The sequence below is a fragment of the Amphiprion ocellaris genome, chromosome 6, assembly GCF_022539595.1.
Source record: "Amphiprion ocellaris isolate individual 3 ecotype Okinawa chromosome 6, ASM2253959v1, whole genome shotgun sequence".
In the NCBI taxonomy this organism is placed as follows: Eukaryota; Metazoa; Chordata; class Actinopteri; family Pomacentridae; genus Amphiprion; species Amphiprion ocellaris.
Window position 1 is genome coordinate 9411417 of NC_072771.1, and position 20298 is coordinate 9431714.

Genomic DNA, 20298 nt, shown 5'->3' on the forward strand with positions numbered 1-20298 from the left:
ACAGAGATAATACATGACGACTCTTGACCCCTGGAGCGACGGGACAATCTGAATTATACAAAAAAGGCTGTCTGGCTTTTTGCTCTCTGTGCTCGACAATTTCAGCTCTCAGTTATCAGAGTTGAAAATGGCAACCACCCAAGAGGTATTTCATTTGGCAAAACAGACAGTAGTACAGAGTCAGGTCAGGTGGGGCAACAGTTCAAAGCCACATCTGGCTGCTTCTGCCACCTGCTGTAAGAATGGGAGTACTGTCCTGGAGCAACATCACACTAACTCGAGGCTTTCGTCCCAAAATGGCAGTTGCGCCCCTTGTTTCCAGGAGAGGCTGAACAGTTTTTAAAGTATCCTCATATCTGCAGCATCAGGATCCATACAAAAGACAGAGAGTTGCTCACATTTACACACACCCAACAACAGCAGTAACTGCATTAATTGCTTTTAATTATAAATGACCTCTGACACAGAGAAAGGATCAATAAGGATCTACACCCAGGTCACATTGTGTACTTTTCTTCACCTCACACAGAAAGTCACAGGTTATCAGCTGAAGTTCAATTATTTGTTATATAGCAGGTATTTGGACAAGTGAGCTATTCTTTAGCTATAGTGCTCTGTTATGTATTGTATATCACTTGATGTTCTGTCCAGTCTGATGTGAATGATAAATATGAGGTATGTACAGTGGCTTTCTCTGTCACTGTGGTGGGCACACCTCTGTATAAAGCTGTGAGTGACATTAACATGAGCGTGACCTAAGTCTGAATGACAGAAGTCCATTATTTTAACAGACTGATGAAGCAGCAATATTGCGTGTTTCATATCTGAAAAGGGCTTGAATTGACTGCTAGGTGGGCTCATGTGATTGGCTAAAGACTGTCCCTGCCCACTAAACTAATAATTCAAAAAGCGCTAACAGGTTTAGCCAGTTAGCGTCTGTTAGGCTGAGCAACAACATAAAAGCCTTTGAGTGACTCAGTAAGTTGAAGCTGTGATAAAAAAAAAAAACCCAAAATTTCATGTCTGTTTTTATGACAACGAGGTGTCATAAAAACAGACATTATGAAATGTTTTTTTTAATGAGATAAAAGGCTATAATCACATAAATCTGATTTTTTAAAATTAATACTTTCAAATAAAACATTTGCAATAAAATGAAAGATATTTTCAATTAAATGATTATGAAAATGAATGATGAAATTTTTCATAATAATTACTATTTATAGTACTGGGATTATGTCACCTGTTTTACATAATCCAGTCCTGTAATTTAAGAGAACTTTTGTGATCTTCTCCTCTCCATCTCCACCCACTGCGTGATGAGCTCAGCCTCTCTCTTCCTGGCTTTGATTACTGACACTGGATCAGCCTCATTAGATGCCCTGCATAAAACAACCACAGAAAAAGTCAGATTAGACTTTGTTTTGTGAGTGTAAAGGAAAGGATGAGAATAACTGGTTAAGGGCCAACAGCTTGCTAAACCTCAGGTCCAGATGATGGGCCCCTTCAGAAATGTTGATCGCCACCAATGATGAGCTCAAAGCCTTGCGCACCTAAACAGCAGCAAGTCATTTCAGTCAGGGTGAAATCAGAGACTTTAGAGTTCACTGTAACGTACTGATTTAGGTTGAATACTCACCCCTCCATTGGCCCACGGGTCCAGGTCTCCATTGGAGAAAATAATGTTGCTGGCTGTGGAGAGAGCTAAACAAACGAGAGCTCATAATACACATATATTATTGTATTAATACTCATTTACACAGGAATGAAGTTTCAATTTGTAGTAACTTTTGAAAACCAGTTAACAGCTTTAAATCTGCTTTTACCTGACCTGATGATTTCTTTTGTGCTATTTTTTTCTTCTATGTCATCCAACGGTTTTATTCATTTAGTTTTTTGTAACTACACTGCATAATATTTTTACCTTTTCCTAAGTCCTTTTTAAAAGCACTTTGTTGTTATTGTAGTTGCCAAAGGCTCCCATCAGACATGTACAAACATATAAAAATGCTTTCTAGAACAATCATTTGCCATTTGATTCCAAATGACAAATGAGCAACATCTGTGCCTTTATTGATGGCAATGCCCGATGAGAAGATGAGAATGACATCACTATGTGACCATGTAAGAATGTGACACTAAGTCAGATAGAAACCACAGAAATACACTAAATGAAAATATAAACACAACATGACTTTGAGAAAAAGTTAAAAATCTAATTTCTATTATTGTGAATAGAATGAGTTAAATGTACCAAAGAGTAGACATAAAGTCAGACCCATAGACATTTTCTTTAAGCCAGTGGCTATAAAAGGACAGCCTCAGCTCTGTTTAAAGGACACATTGCCACAGGTTGTCACAGGTTATAATGAGCTGTTGGCATGCTGGATGACGGCATGTCAGTAAGAGCTGTAGCCGGGCGCTTGAATGTTTACAGCTACACTGTCTGCCGTCTAAGAAAATGTTTCTGACAGTACGGTAACCAACTGTTACCGTCACATGATCACAGACCCATGTGTCACCGATAAGCGTCACATTCATCTCGTCCATCTGTGAAATCATTTGCCATCAGCTACAGAGATGCTGAAACTGTTCAATTCCATTTTATTTATATAGCCCCATTTAGAACATATGTCATCTCAAAGCACTTTGCATGGTAATGTGAAGATCTCACATATTTCTTAGTGTGCTCAACCAGTGAATATCTGCTCAAACTGGGAGGGAACTGAACCCAACCAGCTCCAGTGACCACTAATGATCGTTGGACACCAGGAAGATGGTGGACTGTCCTTTTCACTGTTGCAGACGTGCTATTTGGCATCATACTATGCAGATGTGAGTGTCACATGGAGAGTGGCCATGGAGGCAGAGGACTGATGGGATGGGCAGGAATGTGCCACAGACAAAGAATACATCTATGTTTTATCGAAAGCTACAGTCGTGGAAAAAAGTTTTCAGACACTTAAAATTTTACAGAAATCTCAAATATTATCATGAAATATTTGTGGGAAAATCTTTTTTTTTTTTTTTTTTTGGACTCCTCTGACCCCAGAATCTTCTTCCACTTCCTGGCTGTCCAGTTCTTCTGTGCTTGGGCCCAACAACGCCGGGCTAACCTCTGTCTCCCATTGGTCAGAGGCTTCTTGACAGCCTTGTAGGACCTTAAGTCTAAAAGTCAGCCATGTACAGTGCAGGTGGAACACTGGACACCAGTTTAGTTTGACCACTGCTGCTGAAGCTCCTGTGATGTCATTCAGTGGTTTTCCTGCACATGTGGATCAGGATGCGAACATTTCTTGCTGAAGAAACCCTTGGATGCCCAGATCTTGGTTTGTCTTCCAAGCTGTTGGTTCATCTGTATTTCTGCAGAGTGTATCCAACTGCTGAAGGACTGCATCTGCACTTCCTGGCTATCTGGCAGCAGCTGTACCCTTCCTGGCTGAGAATCTGTATCTTTAGACGTCTTTCCTGCATTTTTGCCTCTGAAGAACTTTCAAATGTGCTGCTTTGTATAGACACGAAGCACAGCAACAAAAATTGTGTCTTTTAATAAAAAGCACGACCTTCATTAGTGGATCACTGGTACCAAAGTGACCCAGTACTCAAAACTATTGTATGTATTTTCATGGAACCAATCAATTTGAAGTTTTTAATGGCTTTATTAGCATTTGTTTAGTACTTTGGCTGTGACTGTACTAAAAGGAATTCCACTTGAAGACGTAAGAGGGATTCTTAATGCAATATTTCACAAATGCATGTGGCGTCCAAAAACTTTTTTCCACCACTGTATCTCAAATTTGGAGAGACCACCTGTAGAACTGGTTGTGTTGAGTTACTTCAATTGTTCTTGTTGGAGTTGTTTATCACAAACAGCTGAAAGTTTGCACGTTTTGCCAATAAACCTGATTTGCAATGGGGGTTGATAATAATTCAGAGTGCAACTGTTTACATACTGCCCATTTCAGCAAGACAGTACTGCTCTAATGCATCAAATCCTATTTTCCTTCATTTCTAAATGCCAGTGATAAGTCAATTTGGTGAATCTTTAAGTATTAATTACTTACCATCAGCCCAAAACTGGATTTTGAGCCAGCCTGGTCGTGGAACTACAGCCCAGCGCTTGGAGCAGTAAACTTCCCGCTCTCTCTCAGTGAAGGGCATGGGAGGAAACATGTCTGTCACATTGTTGCTTTCATAGCACAGCTCAATCTCTGTACATGCCTGCAAGCACACACAAGCAGGGGAGGAGTGTTATAATCATATATTAAATGGCCTTTTAAAACTATGAGCAGTATAATATGCATAAATGTAAACTGCAGATATCCAGTACATGTCTGTAAAGCTTTCTCTGTCTACTGTACAAAAACTAAGCCCAAGTTACTTTTGGTATGAAGTACAACTATTTTTTTAACCAGATTTCTGTCTTCGCCAGTTGAAGGGTGCTATGCACAAGTATATTGTTTAAAAATGTCAGTTATTGCTAATCACGTAGTTGTCCATCCCATCTAGTGTTTCTCACATGCCAGGTCATTATTTTGGTGATTCTTGATGTCATTCAACTGCCTCTCCTGTGACAACTGGTTCATGCGCCGCTGTGCCAAGCTCTGAGGGTGCAGAGTAGAACAAGGATACCATAAAGGCCACTTGTAATGAAAGAGCAGACTACCATCAACAGTGAGTGCTTCAGCGGAAAAAAAGATTCACTAGAGAAGCAGGTGAATGACAGTAATCTGGCCAGTCTGCAGGTTGGGAAACGCACAACAGGACGGCTGCTATCAGCTCGTTAGCAGGGACTGAACTGTCAAAAACGCATCTAAGCAGTGGAGACGCAAATCATTACTCCTGGATCAAACGCTAAATAATATCAGAGCGAAAGCAGGAGGCAGACATTTGTGAGTTGGTCCTTTAGCCTTTAGTGGAAGTGACAGGCTTTGTATCCAGAAATCCATATGCACAATTAATCATGTGATCACATGTTCATCATATGATGTTTTGGGCAGATCACCCACTGCGACTGAGGAGGAGACTGAAGTCCGCTGAAGTCATCGTCACGTTGATGAAGACCCTTTGAGACGCTTTTACTTTTGTAACATAGAGCCCTGCCAGGCTGGCAGGAGTCATGAACACATAGAAAGTGTGGTCATAGAGAGATGCACATGGTCAGCAACAATTCTCAGGCTGTGGCATTTACACCATGACTGACTGATAAATGGAAAAGGAGTGGCTCTTAGTGGCTTTCTATGGTAAAGCTACTGGAGAGGCCTCTCTTGGGACATTTTTTTGTTCATCTGTTCTGGACTTTGGTTCTGTGCAACATGACAGACTCTGGAAGAGGCTCTGGTCTGGCCACTGAGATGACGTCTTGATGTGACCATAAACTGAAGCTTCTCACCTGTTCTTGTAGGTTTTTATGCATCACTGCTGGCACATGGAGGGTTTTTGATGAGTGGATAATCACAGGAATGAGCAGGTGCAGAGTTGTTCTTAATAAAGTGCTCAGTGAGTGTAAGCTAACAGGTCAACGCTCTATGATCGGTAACATTATGTTTCCCGTTTCCTGTACAAGTTTACGCTTAACATTTAGTACCTCAGCACATATTCATCATTTAGATATAGCGGATCAACAAAAAAGCTCCCTTAATTAAAATACCATTCACATTACTGACGTCACTAATGTCTCTGAACCAACAAAAAGTCATTAAAAGTTAATAAAATCAGATTGCACCATAATGCCTTTGACTAATCAAGCAGCGGTGACTGATCAACACTTTAACTTCTAAGAAACTGAAAGAATTGCTCGAGCTTCTATTTTTCCCAGTGGTCCTTAAGCTAATCATGCGTGACTTACAGTTATGTGGGGAAAATTCTAATTATGATGGTTCTTAAAAAATCACTGTATCCAGTGTGTCTCATTTAAAGAGATGAAAAAAATAAACTGTTTGCACCTGCAAAAAGAAAATTTTCTGCACTGCTACATGCAACCAAAAAGCCACTAATGGCGCAACTATGTCTAACAGTTACAGGACAAAAATTCTGGAACTTTCAGTTGAAATGCAGACTGTGTTCACACAGACAAACATGAGACAACTATGGAAGCAGTAAAATATTTATAGTATGTACAGCCTCTATTATTTGCTGTGTTGGTACTTACAAAATGTTGTACATGTTGAGTCAAAGTTCATGTCTATAAAATCATTGACCAAACAAATTCAACCTTAGTTTTTATGATTAATGCCATTGTAAATGTGCCATACTGCACAGAAGACATTCTATGTTTTCTCTCCTTCTAGCCATGATTGTGTCATTTCCATGCAAAATGAGCCCACAATGAATAAACAGATGACAGGAGCAAAAAGCGCCCAGAAACTGCTCTGGGGTCAGACGGTTAATGCAGAGTTTATAGACAGAAACCTGAAATGAAACTACACTGCCTCTCACATACTACATGCTGTGTTCTGAGTTGGTGGATGCTGGAGTACCTGATAGTCCCAGGCCTGGCTGTTGAAACCCAGTCCACATCCAGTGGGATCAGCACACTCCACATACAGGCTGTACAGGTCAAAACAAGTCAGCAGCCCTGTAGAGTTGTACACAATCCCTGCAGGGGAAAATGATTGAAATGACTCGGTATGAGAGATTGTTATATGTCTAGACACTGTACATCCATCCATCCATTATCTATACACTGCTTCAACCTCATTAGGGTCATGGGGGGTGGAGTCTATCCCAGCTGATTGAGGGTGAAGGCAGGGGACACCTGGACAGGTAACAGTCTATCACAGGGTTACATACAGACAATCACACTCGTATTCACACCTATGGACAATTTAGAATAATCAATTAACCTCAGCATGTTTTTGAACTTTGGGAGGAAGCCGAAGAACCTGAAGAAAACTTACACATAGACAGGGAGAACATGCAAACTCCATGCAGAAAGATCCCAGGAAGGCGGGGAAGCAAGCCGGGGATCTGGGGATCACCAAGCCACTGTGCAGCCCGAGACACTGTACAATGCGAGCAAAATAAAAGCCCTTTTGATCCATTCACTTCAATTATGAGCTTATTTTGTTTCAGAGCCAGAGATTATAGAAATTTGATGCTGTGTTTTAAATTTAAAGTGCCCAACTGTACGCACGACTGAATCTGAAACAATTATTAAACTGACTGCATTTGCTACTGTCCAAAACCAAAATACTGACAAATTAGTGCCACTTTGACTTCTCTCTGCTTACTGCACACAATAATGCATAGGTAGACATTTTTCTCAACTGTGTAGTAAGAAACATTTCAGCACCACAGCAACTCCAATCCTTCTCCCAGAGCAATAAAAGAACTGTACAATCAGACACTCACACTAACCATCTGGACCCGAGTGCCTAACAGCAGTCTCTGCTACCTACGTATGCACTTTGTATTTATGTATAGATAATGGATGGATGGATGAATTAACATCTTTGTTTTAGGTTCAGGACTTTCACTTGTAACAAACTGTTGTTACAATGTGCTATTAGCATTTTTACTGAAGCAAAGAGCCTGAATTCTTGCTCCAATTGAAAACAAAAAAACTAAAAAAACTGTAACCATGGCTACTGACAGTATATTCAAGTAGACCACCAGTATTTACAGGCAGGCATGGTGATGCAGTGGTTAACACTGTCACCTCACGGCAAGAAGGTCCTGGGCTTAAATGTCAGCCTGAGGTCTTTCCATGTGGAGTTTGCATGTTTTCCCTGTGCATGTGTGGGTTTTCTCCAGGTTCTCCGGCTCCCCCCCACAGTCCAAAAACATCAGAATCAGAAAAGCCTTTGTTGCCAAATGAGTACACACAAGGAATTTGACATGGTGTATAAAGCTGCAGTACCTAACAACAACAACGACAGTCAAAGAATAAATATACAAATCTAAATCTGAGAAATTCTAAATAAAAAATGCTGCAAGTATCAGTAGTATTGTGTAAAAGTAAGTGTAAACAAAGTACTGTGTAAAAAAGGGCATACATTTTCTTAACCAGGGTAATAAATTAGAATATAACTTAAATTACAGCATTGCACATTGTTATTAAGGTACTGCACATGAGGATGAATACTGTATATGTATTGAATATTGCACTGGTAGTGAAGCAGGAGCCCTGAATGATTTTTTGATTTAATGTTCATGAGGGATATGGCCTGAAGGAAGGCCAAAACATGCTGAGGTTAATTGGTGATTCTAAATTGTCCTTAGGTGTGAATGTGAGTGTGATTGTTTGTCTCTATGTGTAGTCCAGTGATAGACTGTTACCTGTCCAGGTGTCCCCTGCCTTCACCCTCAGTCAGCTGGGTTATGTTCCAGCCCCCTGTGACCCTACAGGGGATGTAGTGGAGCACAGAAAACAGATGGATGGACACAAGTGTTTGCAAGCAAGTGTCCTGTAAGCTGTACTAAGCTGGCCACTGCCCTCTAGTGCCTGCAGACATGAAATACATCTGATTGTTCACCAAAAAGCCTATTTCCAAACTCTGCATACTCACAAGATTCCATGACAATTAAATCTAAAAGAACATGGCATGATTTTAGCCTTTAGTTTCCTGTGACCCAGTCAAACAATGAAGAGTTGTAATGATTTGGTTAAGAGCAGGTGATACAACCAAAATTCCAAGCGGCTGTGTTCATTTTAGCTTTACCTGCAGTGTCCCTGAGGTTAGCCAACAGGTTGGACCCCCCCAGCATGGTTTTACAGGCCACCTGGAAAACAAAAGCCATACAATGCACCACTGTCAGCTTCTGTCTCTTGCTGTAGTTTTCTAACAACTATTTTATCTGACTTGTGTCACTCCATTTTTCTCTTCAGGTGGCTTTAATATAAATGCCAGGCACTTTGGCACAAAATACTGTTTGCAAACTCATACATTCTATATACTGGATAAAGCTTCATATCTTCTGATATTTATGGTTAGTGTCTGTATACAGTTTTGCTAAAAACTTTAAGTTCAAATGACACAAGTTATTTATTACAACCAACAAAAATGATCTTCTCTTCAAATGTTAGGCACTTTACTTTTTAATTTTATGAACCTAATGATTATAAAACAGCCCTACTTGTTAAAATACTCAGAACTTCATGAACTCATTAAGAATCACAAGGTGGGTCAACAAGTGTCTTTACAAATAGTCCACGAAGGACAATTGCAGAGCTAATACATTTTCTTAATCAGCCATGGGCTTCTCTAAGCAGCTGATTCAGGTTCTGAAAAAGAAAATCAGATCCCTTAAAAGCAGGGGAAGGCTACAAAAAGCTATAAATCGCTTGTTTCCATTGTACAAAATGTCCTTACGAAATGGCAGTTCTGACAAGAAAACCTTCAGGTAAAACTACATGTCTGCTGGGCAGGTAGCAAAACAAAACCCACACATGACTGCAGAGGAGCTTTATTACACATAATTTATGGACTTATTTGTTTTGATTTCTTTGTATGTGTGCATTACTTGGGTTGCGACTGACATCTACAGAAAATTTCATGTCAATAACCCCATCAGAAATATATTGACTGTTGATGCGTTCAAAACTTATTTCCCCTGCCGTATATGTTAATTTTCTTGCTTTTTGTGTTACATAACTGCCAATTTTCAGCCTTATTGGAGGTCCACAGCTGTAATTCCAAAGCGGTTGTAAACTGCTGGTTTGTTTTGTTTACAGATTGTACAGCATGAGATGGGTGACTACAGAAAGTGCAAGTTTCCTTGTGTTTGCGGAACAGTTCAAATGTATTTATGGATTTTCACCCCATGATGCAATTTCAGACGACTTATTTGCAGTTAATGGGAAAAAGGTCAGCATAGCGTCACTCAGCCTGTGTACCTGGACAGGGTTGGCGGGCATGTTGCCCATGAAGTGAGTGCTGTAGGGGTAGTCCAACATGGCCATCAGAGTGAAGCCATTCCTCAACAGGCCATTCAGCTGGTGGATGTCCTGAGCAGATGATGGAGGCTTACAAAGAGCAAATTCTGACTGGATGCGACTGTAATCTGGTTATGACAGAACAACAGTAACGGGTTTTAAATGTATCTTGTTACATCTCCATTATATCTTCAACTTTAACTTGTAGTATGGGGGGAATAAAAAAAAGTCAAAAGTCAACATTCACTTTCAGCACTACACAGGACTTGAGGCCCAATCTCCTGGGTAAAGTCCTCTGTTTAACGTTTTCAGCCACTTCATCCTACTCCGTATGTGGACTTTGTTGCTTGTTATACTATCTCACCCGATCTGGGCTAAAAACACCTATTAGTCAGAGTCTCCTGCCACCACCTAGATTTACTAAAACCTTACAACAGAGCCAAGAAGTCTATAAATCCAGTTCCCTCCCAGACCACTGGACTACAATATGCTGAAAGGTTAGTATGGATCTTTTTTCCCCCCAATGACACAGAAAAAACCTAACTACACCCATCTTCAAAGGGTGCAACCATGTTCATGTCCATGGTCAGAAGCTATTAAAATGAAACAAAATTAAATGAACTATTTCATAGTTTGACTTAAAACACATCAGTCTCTGCTGCCTCAACAACACAATAAAGATCACACTATATATACAGGGATTCCTGGACTTATGTTGGAGAAAACACAGCTGTTACGTGCATCACGATATCGATCAGTTCTTCAGAAAAGTCATAAATACCAATGACTTTCATGCATGTATGACTCATTTTACAAGAAGAAAACAGAATATGTTGCACCGTTTTTACAACTTGATCACGCTTGGGAACAACAATGAAGGGTAAAAAGTTAGCAAATGTAGCACAATCCAAGGTGGCGAACAACTAGCGAATCTAAACAACGCCGTCTTAAAGCATCGTGCGACAACATATTTGTCCGCTTCGCTCGCCAACTAGTTCCATGTAACCAGTTCCGACGTAACGACGTAGGATGTCGTAAACCGAGGAGCCCCTGTAGTTACATAGATTTGACAAACACATACATTATATAGATTATAGAATATCATATAACATTAACTTTTTTGTCATTTCTACATAGAAATTTAAGTCCTTCATGTGTTCAAAGGAATCTATGACAGAGATTTACCTTGTTGTTCAGCTAAGTCCTTTAGCTGATGGAAAGCTTGTCTCACAGCATCTCTGCATTCTGAGGCAACATTTGCAAAATCCTGTGAATGAGAAACAACAATTATTATCCAATATACACATGTGTGGCATTTACATGAAAAGTTCATGTTTGAGCTTCAATACCTAAATTAGATGTTTTGTAAAAGTTCTGGGGAAGAAAGCTACACTGTTCAATTGTTTCTACGAATATCATCACATCAATAAAAGATGATTTCAAAGTTTAATTCACAAAAAAAAAAATTACCTACGTCAATAGAAGCTATAATAAAGGTAAACACAACACTATCCCGGTGGTCCTTATGTAGAGCTGCATCTGCTCATAGACCTGCCCATTTCCTCACACTTTTTACTAAAAACTGGTGGATATGCTTAACTCACGTTTTATGCTAGTCGGTGTTGTTTTCACTCAGACTGATAAGCCCGGTGTCTAAAGATTCTCTTGCTCGCAAAAATTTAGATTTTGTACATCTTTTGCTGCTGACATGACTTTAATGTTTGAGACCATATTGCCATTTTTAGAGAAAACTTTGAGACAGAACCCACCAATTTCACCATATATTATACATACGCAGCCTATGGTCCAGAGGCAGGATGTCAAATATAATGCAATAATGCAAATTGGACATTTTTTTTGGTTATATTGCGTGCGTGTGTGTGTACGTGTGTGTGTGTGTGTGTATGTGTTGTTCAGGCATTACTTAGGTTTTTAAGGCTCTAAATCTGTTTATAAGGACAGATGATGGCCACTCTCCTTCCTGACAAAAAGGGGAAAAAAGCAAGTCTTCATGTCGCTAAAGTGCTTGCTCAAAGGGAAATGGTGAATTTATTTTTTCTCTATAATGACTTCACCATTATCTGAAATAAATTGCATTTTTGAGGGGCTGAATGTGCTCGAAAGCCCATAAAATGTTGCAAATTAATTGAAACTGTACCTCAATCACACATGATGCTAGAATTACAAGAGCAGCTATACACTTACAGCTGTCACATCTCGGAAAAACTGCCTGGAGTCTCCCAGTCCAGCAGTAGACAGGATGGGGGCGCTCGCTGCCAGAGCTCCTGCCACAATGTTTGGATACTTGAGTCTCATATAAACGGACAGCATTCCACCGTAACTGTCGGAAGAGATGAGACATTCTAAGATGAGTAAATCAGACATAAAAGAAGTTTTAATTTCTTTTAAGGACTTATGTCATATATTTGTGGGTCATGTTGGACTGGGGAATAACTGATTTCAGAGAAGATAAGAACTAAAAGTCAACACTGCACTGTACTCTTCTTGGATCTGGCATTAGATTTTTCAATCATCATTCTACTTGGGTGTGATGAAAGGATTATATTATTCTCACATTTTGACTATATTTGGTCTGCTCAGTCTGTCATTTCTGACGGATAAGTCCCGATAAGTCCACAGTAATGGATTTGTAGTAGGATGGCAATCATGTGATCGTCAGCAGGCAGCTGACCTCGTGTTCACTTGTTGCCATAGTTACAGTGATGCCATGCCGTGATCAATGATACGGGAATCTTTAAAAAATTTGTGGATCCAGACTATAAGCCACATCACAGCTGGCTGCCACACAGAGTTCTTTGATGCATGTGACGGAGCATCATCCTGCATAAAAGTCACGACCTTCTTGAATGATGTAGATTTTTTCCTGTACCACTGCTTGAAGAAAGTATCTTCTGAAAACTGACAGCAGGTGTGGGAGTTGATTTTCAGTCCATCTTCAACCTGAAAAGGTCCAAAGGGCTCATCCTTAATAATAGCAACCCATACCCGTTCACCACCTTGCTGGCATCTGATTTGAAGTGCAGCTCAGTGCCCATTAGTGATCCATCCATCCATCCGGTCTGTCAACAGTCCCTCTCATTTCATCCATCCATAAAACCTTTGATAAATCTGTCTTCAGACATCTCTTGGCCCAGTCTTGACGTTTCAACTTATGAGTCTTGCTCAGTGGTGATCGTGTTTTAGCCTTCCTTACCTGGATCTGAGCACCAACACCTTGTACTTCTGGACACTCCAGGTAGGTTGCATTTCTGGAATATGGCAGCACTGGAGGATAATGGGTTCCTGGTAGCTTCACGTGTAATTCTTCTCAAGCCTTTAGTAGTTAATTTGCATGTTTTATTCTTCACACGTTTCTTGTGACCTTGTTGACTATTTGCAACGAAACGTTCGGTGATCACACCTCAGTAGCTTAGCTACGTCAAGAGTGCTGCATCCCTCTGAAAGGCATTTTAAATTTTTTGTCTTTTCAGAGTCTGTTCAATTTCTCTTTTGGCCCATTTTGTCTGAGGTAAAGAGGCTGCCTAATAATTATGCACACCTTGAGATAGGGTGTTGATCACTTTAGGCCACACCTGCTCTCATTACACAAACACACATCGCTTGATCATGCTTAAATCCAGTTAACAATCAAAGTTTAGATATCTTGGAGTTGGAAACTATGCAGGAAAATGACGATAAGGTCAAGATACTCACTTGCACACAGTGTACATATGGCACTTTTATTTCCCTGTCCTGTCCTCATTCTGATCTGTTTTAAATGTTCATTTTAGCATTAACAGTGGCAGCAAGTCTGTGTAGCTTCATTGTTGAGTATTTCAGCTAATGTATTTAAAGTTAGAGTTTTTGTTTACTTGTTCTTGAATTTCCCCCAGAGGTCAATTAATGTGTCTGTCTGTCTGTGTCTGTCTGTCTGTCTGTCTGTCTGTCCTCTGCAGAACTCAGCAAATTAAACAAGTGAATGACACAAAAAACAATGCTGCTAAGGTGAATCCTACCTGCCACCAAACACAATGACAGGAGAGTCTGTGGCTCCCAGCTGCAGTTTCAGCTCAGTGATCATGATAGCATAGTCTGCGAGTGCCTGCTCCACTGTCAGCAGGCCGATCTGAGGAATGTTGAAGGAATCGTTGCCAAATGGCAGAGATGTGCCATAATACCTCTGTAAGAGAGAGAGAAAGCAAACTGAAAGGGTGAAATTTAAAATTAATTCATACAGAATCAGAGTTGCCAGGAAACGATCAAAATTCTTCTGCTATTATCAATCTATGAGTCTGCTAGTGCAATAGAACTTTTGAGCTAAATAAACTTAATGAGGACCTACACATTTTCTAATTAATTTGAAAAACCTTTCAAGAAATTTTATGTTATCTTTCTTGTCAACAAATCCTTACTACAGACCTAAATGAACAATGAGTTGATGGAGTATATTGTGTGTATCACAGCCTGATAGATGTTAATACTCCATAATAGCTCCATTGTTGTTCAAAAACTAATGACACAATTAAGCCTCAATGTGGTACCTACTAGGGTACCCAAGAAAACAGCCCCCAACATATGAACAACTTACTCTTGTTTGAGTAATATTTGCTCGAAATGACAGGGAGCAACTGTTTCAGCAAATGACTCAGTCTTTGTAGAAATGAAACTAAACAGTCTACAATAGCGGTGACTATACGTCTATGTGATATCACTTGAATGTCAAATGATTCAAATGTGTTTTCACTCTCAACTATTGCATTATTTTTAAGTTAACACGGACAGCATTTCTTCCTATGAACAGTCAAGAACAAAGACTTCAGAAAGACCACAATGTAAACAGTGCTTGCTGTTGCTTGCACTAAAACATCATAATGAACAGCTAACAAACATGAAAGAGGCTGGATGAATATTGAGAGGACATTGTGTGGTGAAATGAGACCAAGATAAATTTGTTTAGCTCAAATGGAGTCCAGCATGCTTGGTATGAACCTGACCAGGACTACCACAGTTAGTCGCAACAATGGAGCATAGACCATGAACACCTGTGAACATATCCAAACACTGCCTGGCGAGATGACGCCCATTCTGCAGAAGTTTGGCAGAACAGTAATATTCCAGCAGGACAACCATCCAGAGCACACTGCCAAAAATCACACGAAAGTTGCTTAAAAAAAAATCAAAAAAGTAAAAACTATGACCTGATAAAACAGGTCGACAAACTTGAATCCAATCCAATTGAACCCCTTTGGAGTATTTTAAAAAGAAGGATAGAGAACGACAACACCTCCAGCAAGAGCAGCTAAAAAGCTTATACCAACTAGCTAGGGATTGGTAATGGTGGATTACAGTGTAAAACAAGAAAACCACTCAGAGAGCGCGGTAGTCAGCCAAGGCTGCTCTGTTGTTGTATGATTTCCAACGGGTAAGTCCCGGTAAGTCCGCAGAGGTGGATTTGTAGTAGTACGGCCATCATGTGATCATCAGCAGGCAGCTGACGTAGCGTTTACTTGCTGTGCGTTTCGAACTGCGATCCGGCGTGTCTCCCCGGAGGCCGTAGCTCATTTGCATAAAGTAGATTTGACTTTTACTTCGCGAAACTTTCGTCAAATGTCTAAACTAGCCGTCGGTGAACTAGAATGAGGACAGATTCAGCTACTGCACAGGTTATTTCTTGCCTCAAATGCTTTCAGAAATACTTTTCGCTAAACTGTTTTCGTAATAAAAGAGAAAGGTTGTGACCAAGCCACCATGTTGGTCCAGCTTGATATCCAGGAGCAGACAACCCCCGAGTCGATGCGTTTGTCCAATCAGGGGCAGGCAGGATAGTTGAAGATGAAGGTCAGTAGGAGTTGAACACCGCCTGCTGGCTTCAAGTACATGCCCACCAAGCGGTGGACACGTATCATTAGTTACAGTGACACTGTGCGGCTATCTCGCAATGATAAAGAAATCTTTAACAAATCTGTGGATCCAGACTATAAGCCGTATCACTTCCAAAATCTAATCACGTGGTTCTTCCTTGTTTCATTTCTGACCTTCCTGGAAAATTTCATCGAAATCTGTTATTACATTTTTGAGTAATGTTGCGCACAGTCAGATGGACAGATTAACAGACGGATGGACAAACGTATGTCAATCGTCACATAACTCCTCTGCGTTCCTTGGCGGAGTAATAAACTACCTGGAAAAGTTGAAGGAATTTGGGGCATGAAAATCAGCTTACAATCCGAGTTCAACTTTAATCATACATTTTCCGATTTCCCTTTGTGACATGATGCGCAAAGTCTCCTCAGCCATAGGTGTCTGCATTTTAGGAGCTGTTTCATGAGTTGTACCATGTTTTCTTACGTGTTCAGCAAATATGACCAGAGCTCCCTGCTGTGCAGCTAACTCCGTGATGAAGCCAGAGTTCAGAGCAAACTCCCAGATGTCTCCCTCATTACCAGTGTAGAAGAAGATGGGACCATAGCCTTTCTTCCAGTACTTGTCTAAAATGAAAGAAAAACAGGACACAGTGAATCATCTGCTGCAAACTTTTTAAGATTTATAATGCTACTGAAACTGCTTTCACCTGTGATCAGGTATCGCTGATTGAATGATCCATTCCCCATGCTGTTAAAGTTGAAGTGGTCCACAGTCTGACTGAAGTACTTCTCTGTGAACTGGGGATCTGCCTTGACACCATTATGTTTTCTTGACTGTTAAACGAATGAAATGTACATGTGATTGATTGATTGATTGATTGACTGATTGACTGAGGTATTTATTTCGAATATGTAAAGACAAGTACCAAGTAAACAAGGAAGTAATACTACATATACATACATATACACACATATTACATACATACAAAACAAAATCATAAAGCAAAAGAAATATTCCACAATTCTGGACTATGTTTACATATTGGAAAAGGAGTGAGAAGAAGTAAAGAAACACTTATTTAATACCACCCCTTTTCCATGAAATATTGAGTGATAACTTCAAGTTTCCTAAATATTTATATAACATACAATTTCTGTTCATACATGTAAGATACAATAAAAACATATACAATTATGATACTACCTGTACATATATATATATATATATATATATATATATATATATATATATATATATATATATATATATATATATATATATGTGTGTGTGTGTGTGTGTGTGTGTGTGTGTGTGTGTGTGTGTGTTATACTAAATGACAGCGATATTTGATTTCATCAAACATTTTGCTTTTAATTAAAGAAAGTCTTTTTAAATTAAGTCAAATGAAATTCCATCTATGAAAAAACAAACTTAATAATACATTGTATCTGAAAAACTTATAACAAAGAACTTTAAAGTATCTTTTAAACGCCCAGAAAACAAAGGTAATGATTTTATGAAAAGATTGTTTACAAAACTTTGCCAATCTACGAATCTTTACATCTGATGATACATTGATTGAAAGGGGATCCTCCTATCAGTACTTGGGAATATGGATCAATGAAAAGCTCTCATTTAATATACATATCTCTAATTTAGCTAAGAAATTCCAATTGAAGATTGGCTTTTATTTTAAAAATAAAACATGCTTTACATTCTCTGCAAAGAAAAAAACTTGTGGAAACCACCTTTCTATCTGTGATTGATTATAATGATCTACTATACAGCCATGCAGCCTCCTCCTCCTTAACCCTCAGATGCACAAGTGACTGGATCATACACTCTTCCATAAATGGGTCAAAAATTACCCGGATAAGAATTAATGCATTTCTATATCATTTTGGAGAAGAATAATCATTTATAGTATTGTTTGTATTATACTTTTGTCCACACAAGAATCATTTCATGTTTGAAATATGTTTATTTTTCACTTTCTAACACATTTTGAACTTTTTGATAATTGAAAAAGAAGAATATTACACAGAACAGCAATAGAAGAATTTATCCTCTCTGTTCCTCTAACTGTTGCTGCTCTGTCCCTTCAGGTTTGTGCACTTCATCACCTCTTGGATGATATTATCAGTGATAAAGAGCTTGGGGTGGTCATATAAATTTTACAGTTTCTTTTAAACTTTAAAAGGTAACTGAGGAATAGCTGGAATATGAAATGATAAAAACTTTTCATAACAAAGATATTGCCAGAAAATGACCTCACTGCACCATTTTTGACCCACTTATGCATCTGAGGGTTAAAGAGACTTGATTCAGTGATTCATGCTTCGCTGCATTTCATTTCAAATGCACAATCTCTCACTCACCACTGTATTCTCTATGATTTGGTTGACTGAACATCACTAAACATTCGTAGACAACAAAACTGGTCTATGCTCATCTATAAAGCTCTGCTGGGCAAACTCCCACAATACCTCAGCACCTTTCTCACTTTCAGCTCTACTAGTTACCATCTGCACCTCCAACTGGTTGCTTCTGAATGTTCCCCAGATTCTGACAGACTTTGGCAACACAGTTCTCCTATAGTCAGGAAACTAGAAACATTCATGAGTTAAGAGTATCATGAAGAATACAGTGAAGGAGGAATATCAATGTCTTTCTTGAAAGGTCACTGTCCTTGAATAGCTGTCAATCTGTTGTACTGTTTATTGTTTATTTGTGTATCATGTGGGTCAATCTATAACTGTGGAACTTTTTGTATCATAGTTGACAGGTATCATAGTTGACAATTTTGCTGTTTTCAGGCCTAAAATCAACAAGGCCGTCTATAATCAAACACCACATGCATTTTTACAGAAAAATTCTTCTAAATATTGTATATGCAATTGAATAAAACTGAAATTGAAAATTATGTATAAAGATATTGTAGTAAACCTGTTGACTAAATCCACACTTAACTCACACACTACTTTATATTAAATAACTCAGAAAGCCTTGGAGTCTTGCCAGTCTTTTTTCAGGAGGAAATGACATCATGTGGAGCAGGTCATGTGATCTGAATTTAACACACTTCCTTGAGAAATGTTTTTTTATTTGGAAACTTAGCTGAGAGTGATTTCTCAGACACAGACACAACTTGTTATTTTCCATATAAAATGTGATATATTGCCAAAAAAGAAATATCTGTCATGATTATCTCAACTTAATAAAAAGAACACAATCAAAACACTTTTTGAATAAACTCATTTTATTATTGTATAGCTAATTAGAAGGTGGTTATTAAATTCGAACAGTTATTTAGTTGACATTTTAGTGATATCCAGTCATTTTTTTTATTTATAAGTGATTGTTTCCATCATAAATAATTATGGAATTTGTAAAGACATGATCATAATGAACATAAAAGACTTTTTAAAAAACTTTTAATAAAAATGTATGCAAAATATGTCCCATGGACTTCAAAATTCCCTCAATTATATGTTGACCTTTGCATCTGATTTATATAACTTTTAAATTTTGCATGTCTGTATCCTTGGCCAGGTCTCCCTTGTAAAAGATCTCTAATCTCAATGGGACCTCCTGGTTAAATAAAGGTCAATAAATCAATAAAAATAAACGTAAAGACAGAATGTAACTTGAATATGTAGTCACTGGTAAGTTTCCATTCATCAATTGGGCTTACACAGCATTTTGACATTACTTTCGTATTGTTAAAACGAGAAGTAACGACAAACGGAACACAAACGTTAAATGAAGGTTTCTCCGAAGTGACACCTCAGAAAGACAATAATATTTCAATTAAAAACTAAAACGTTACCTGAAAATGAGAGTATGGCAGGCTGTGGAGTACGTCAGCACAAAACAGGGTCACTGTTACCGTGAAAAAAGCTAATATCGTCCTCATGTTCCTGGGAGAATGTTACCAGAGCTGCCACAAACCAACAACTTTGGCGTTATTTACCACCGCGGCTGCGCGAACAGCACGTGTCACATGACTTTAGTTGTGTCCTATGATGCGTTTAAGTGCGCCTCGTAAGATCTACTACTCAGTGGGCCAGACATGGTAAAGCTGTCAAAATAAATGACAGAAAACACACAAAAAAAAACAGCTACTATTTTTCCTAATTACGTGTATGTTCGATTTATAGCTCCAGATGCTATAAATCCATTGGTGATCGATGAACCAGGAATGTTTAATATACAGCACCTTACCATGCAGTGAAAAGTGTTCAACAACTCTGATTTTTTTCTTTTTTTGTGTAGATCTCATATTAAACATGTCAGATGTGAGTAAACACAATTTTAAGTGCATCAGCAAAAGGCTACTGGACTTCCTTTTTGTTTTTTGCTTTTGTTTTATTCTTTCTCGGAGACACTTCACCGCTTATCCAAAAGGCTTTCTCAGCTGTAACTGACTCAGCCTGTTGATGACCACGACTCACATGACTCAAGGTGTGAACGGTTGTGAAACTGTGAGGAGGGATCTCAGAACTGCATGATAGGAAACCTGACAGTGGTGTCATAGAGCTCATCCTCTGTTTGAT

At 38.9% G+C, this 20298-nt stretch overlaps 1 protein-coding gene across 1 annotated transcript; it reads right to left on the reverse strand.

The window, feature by feature from the left end:
* Positions 1 to 423: 423 nt before the first annotated feature.
* dpp7 (dipeptidyl-peptidase 7) lies at positions 424 to 19731 on the reverse strand. Its single transcript, XM_023285239.3, has 13 exons — positions 19572 to 19731; positions 16449 to 16575; positions 16226 to 16365; positions 13894 to 14057; positions 12083 to 12218; positions 11063 to 11144; positions 9839 to 10005; positions 8664 to 8724; positions 6480 to 6598; positions 4065 to 4221; positions 1640 to 1704; positions 1483 to 1553; positions 424 to 1382 (listed from the first exon to the last, which is right to left on the reverse strand). The coding sequence occupies exons 1-13, from the start codon at positions 19656 to 19658 to the stop codon at positions 1271 to 1273; spliced, it is 1488 nt and encodes a 495-aa protein (XP_023141007.2). The 5' UTR covers positions 19659 to 19731; the 3' UTR covers positions 424 to 1270.
* Between the last annotated feature and the right edge of the window lie 567 nt (positions 19732 to 20298).

Excerpts from the sequence above, each read along its gene's own strand:
- dpp7 (XM_023285239.3), bottom strand. The coding sequence starts at position 19,658 with ATGAGGACGATATTAGCTTTTTTCACGGTAACAGTGACCCTGTTTTGT. Across the intron at positions 10,006-11,062 it reads GGACTTAGCTGAACAACAAG|ATTACAGTCGCATCCAGTCA; the intron begins GTAAATCTCTGT and ends TGTCATAACCAG. Across the intron at positions 4,222-6,479 it reads GCCAGGCCTGGGACTATCAG|GCATGTACAGAGATTGAGCT; the intron begins GTACTCCAGCAT and ends GTGTGCTTGCAG.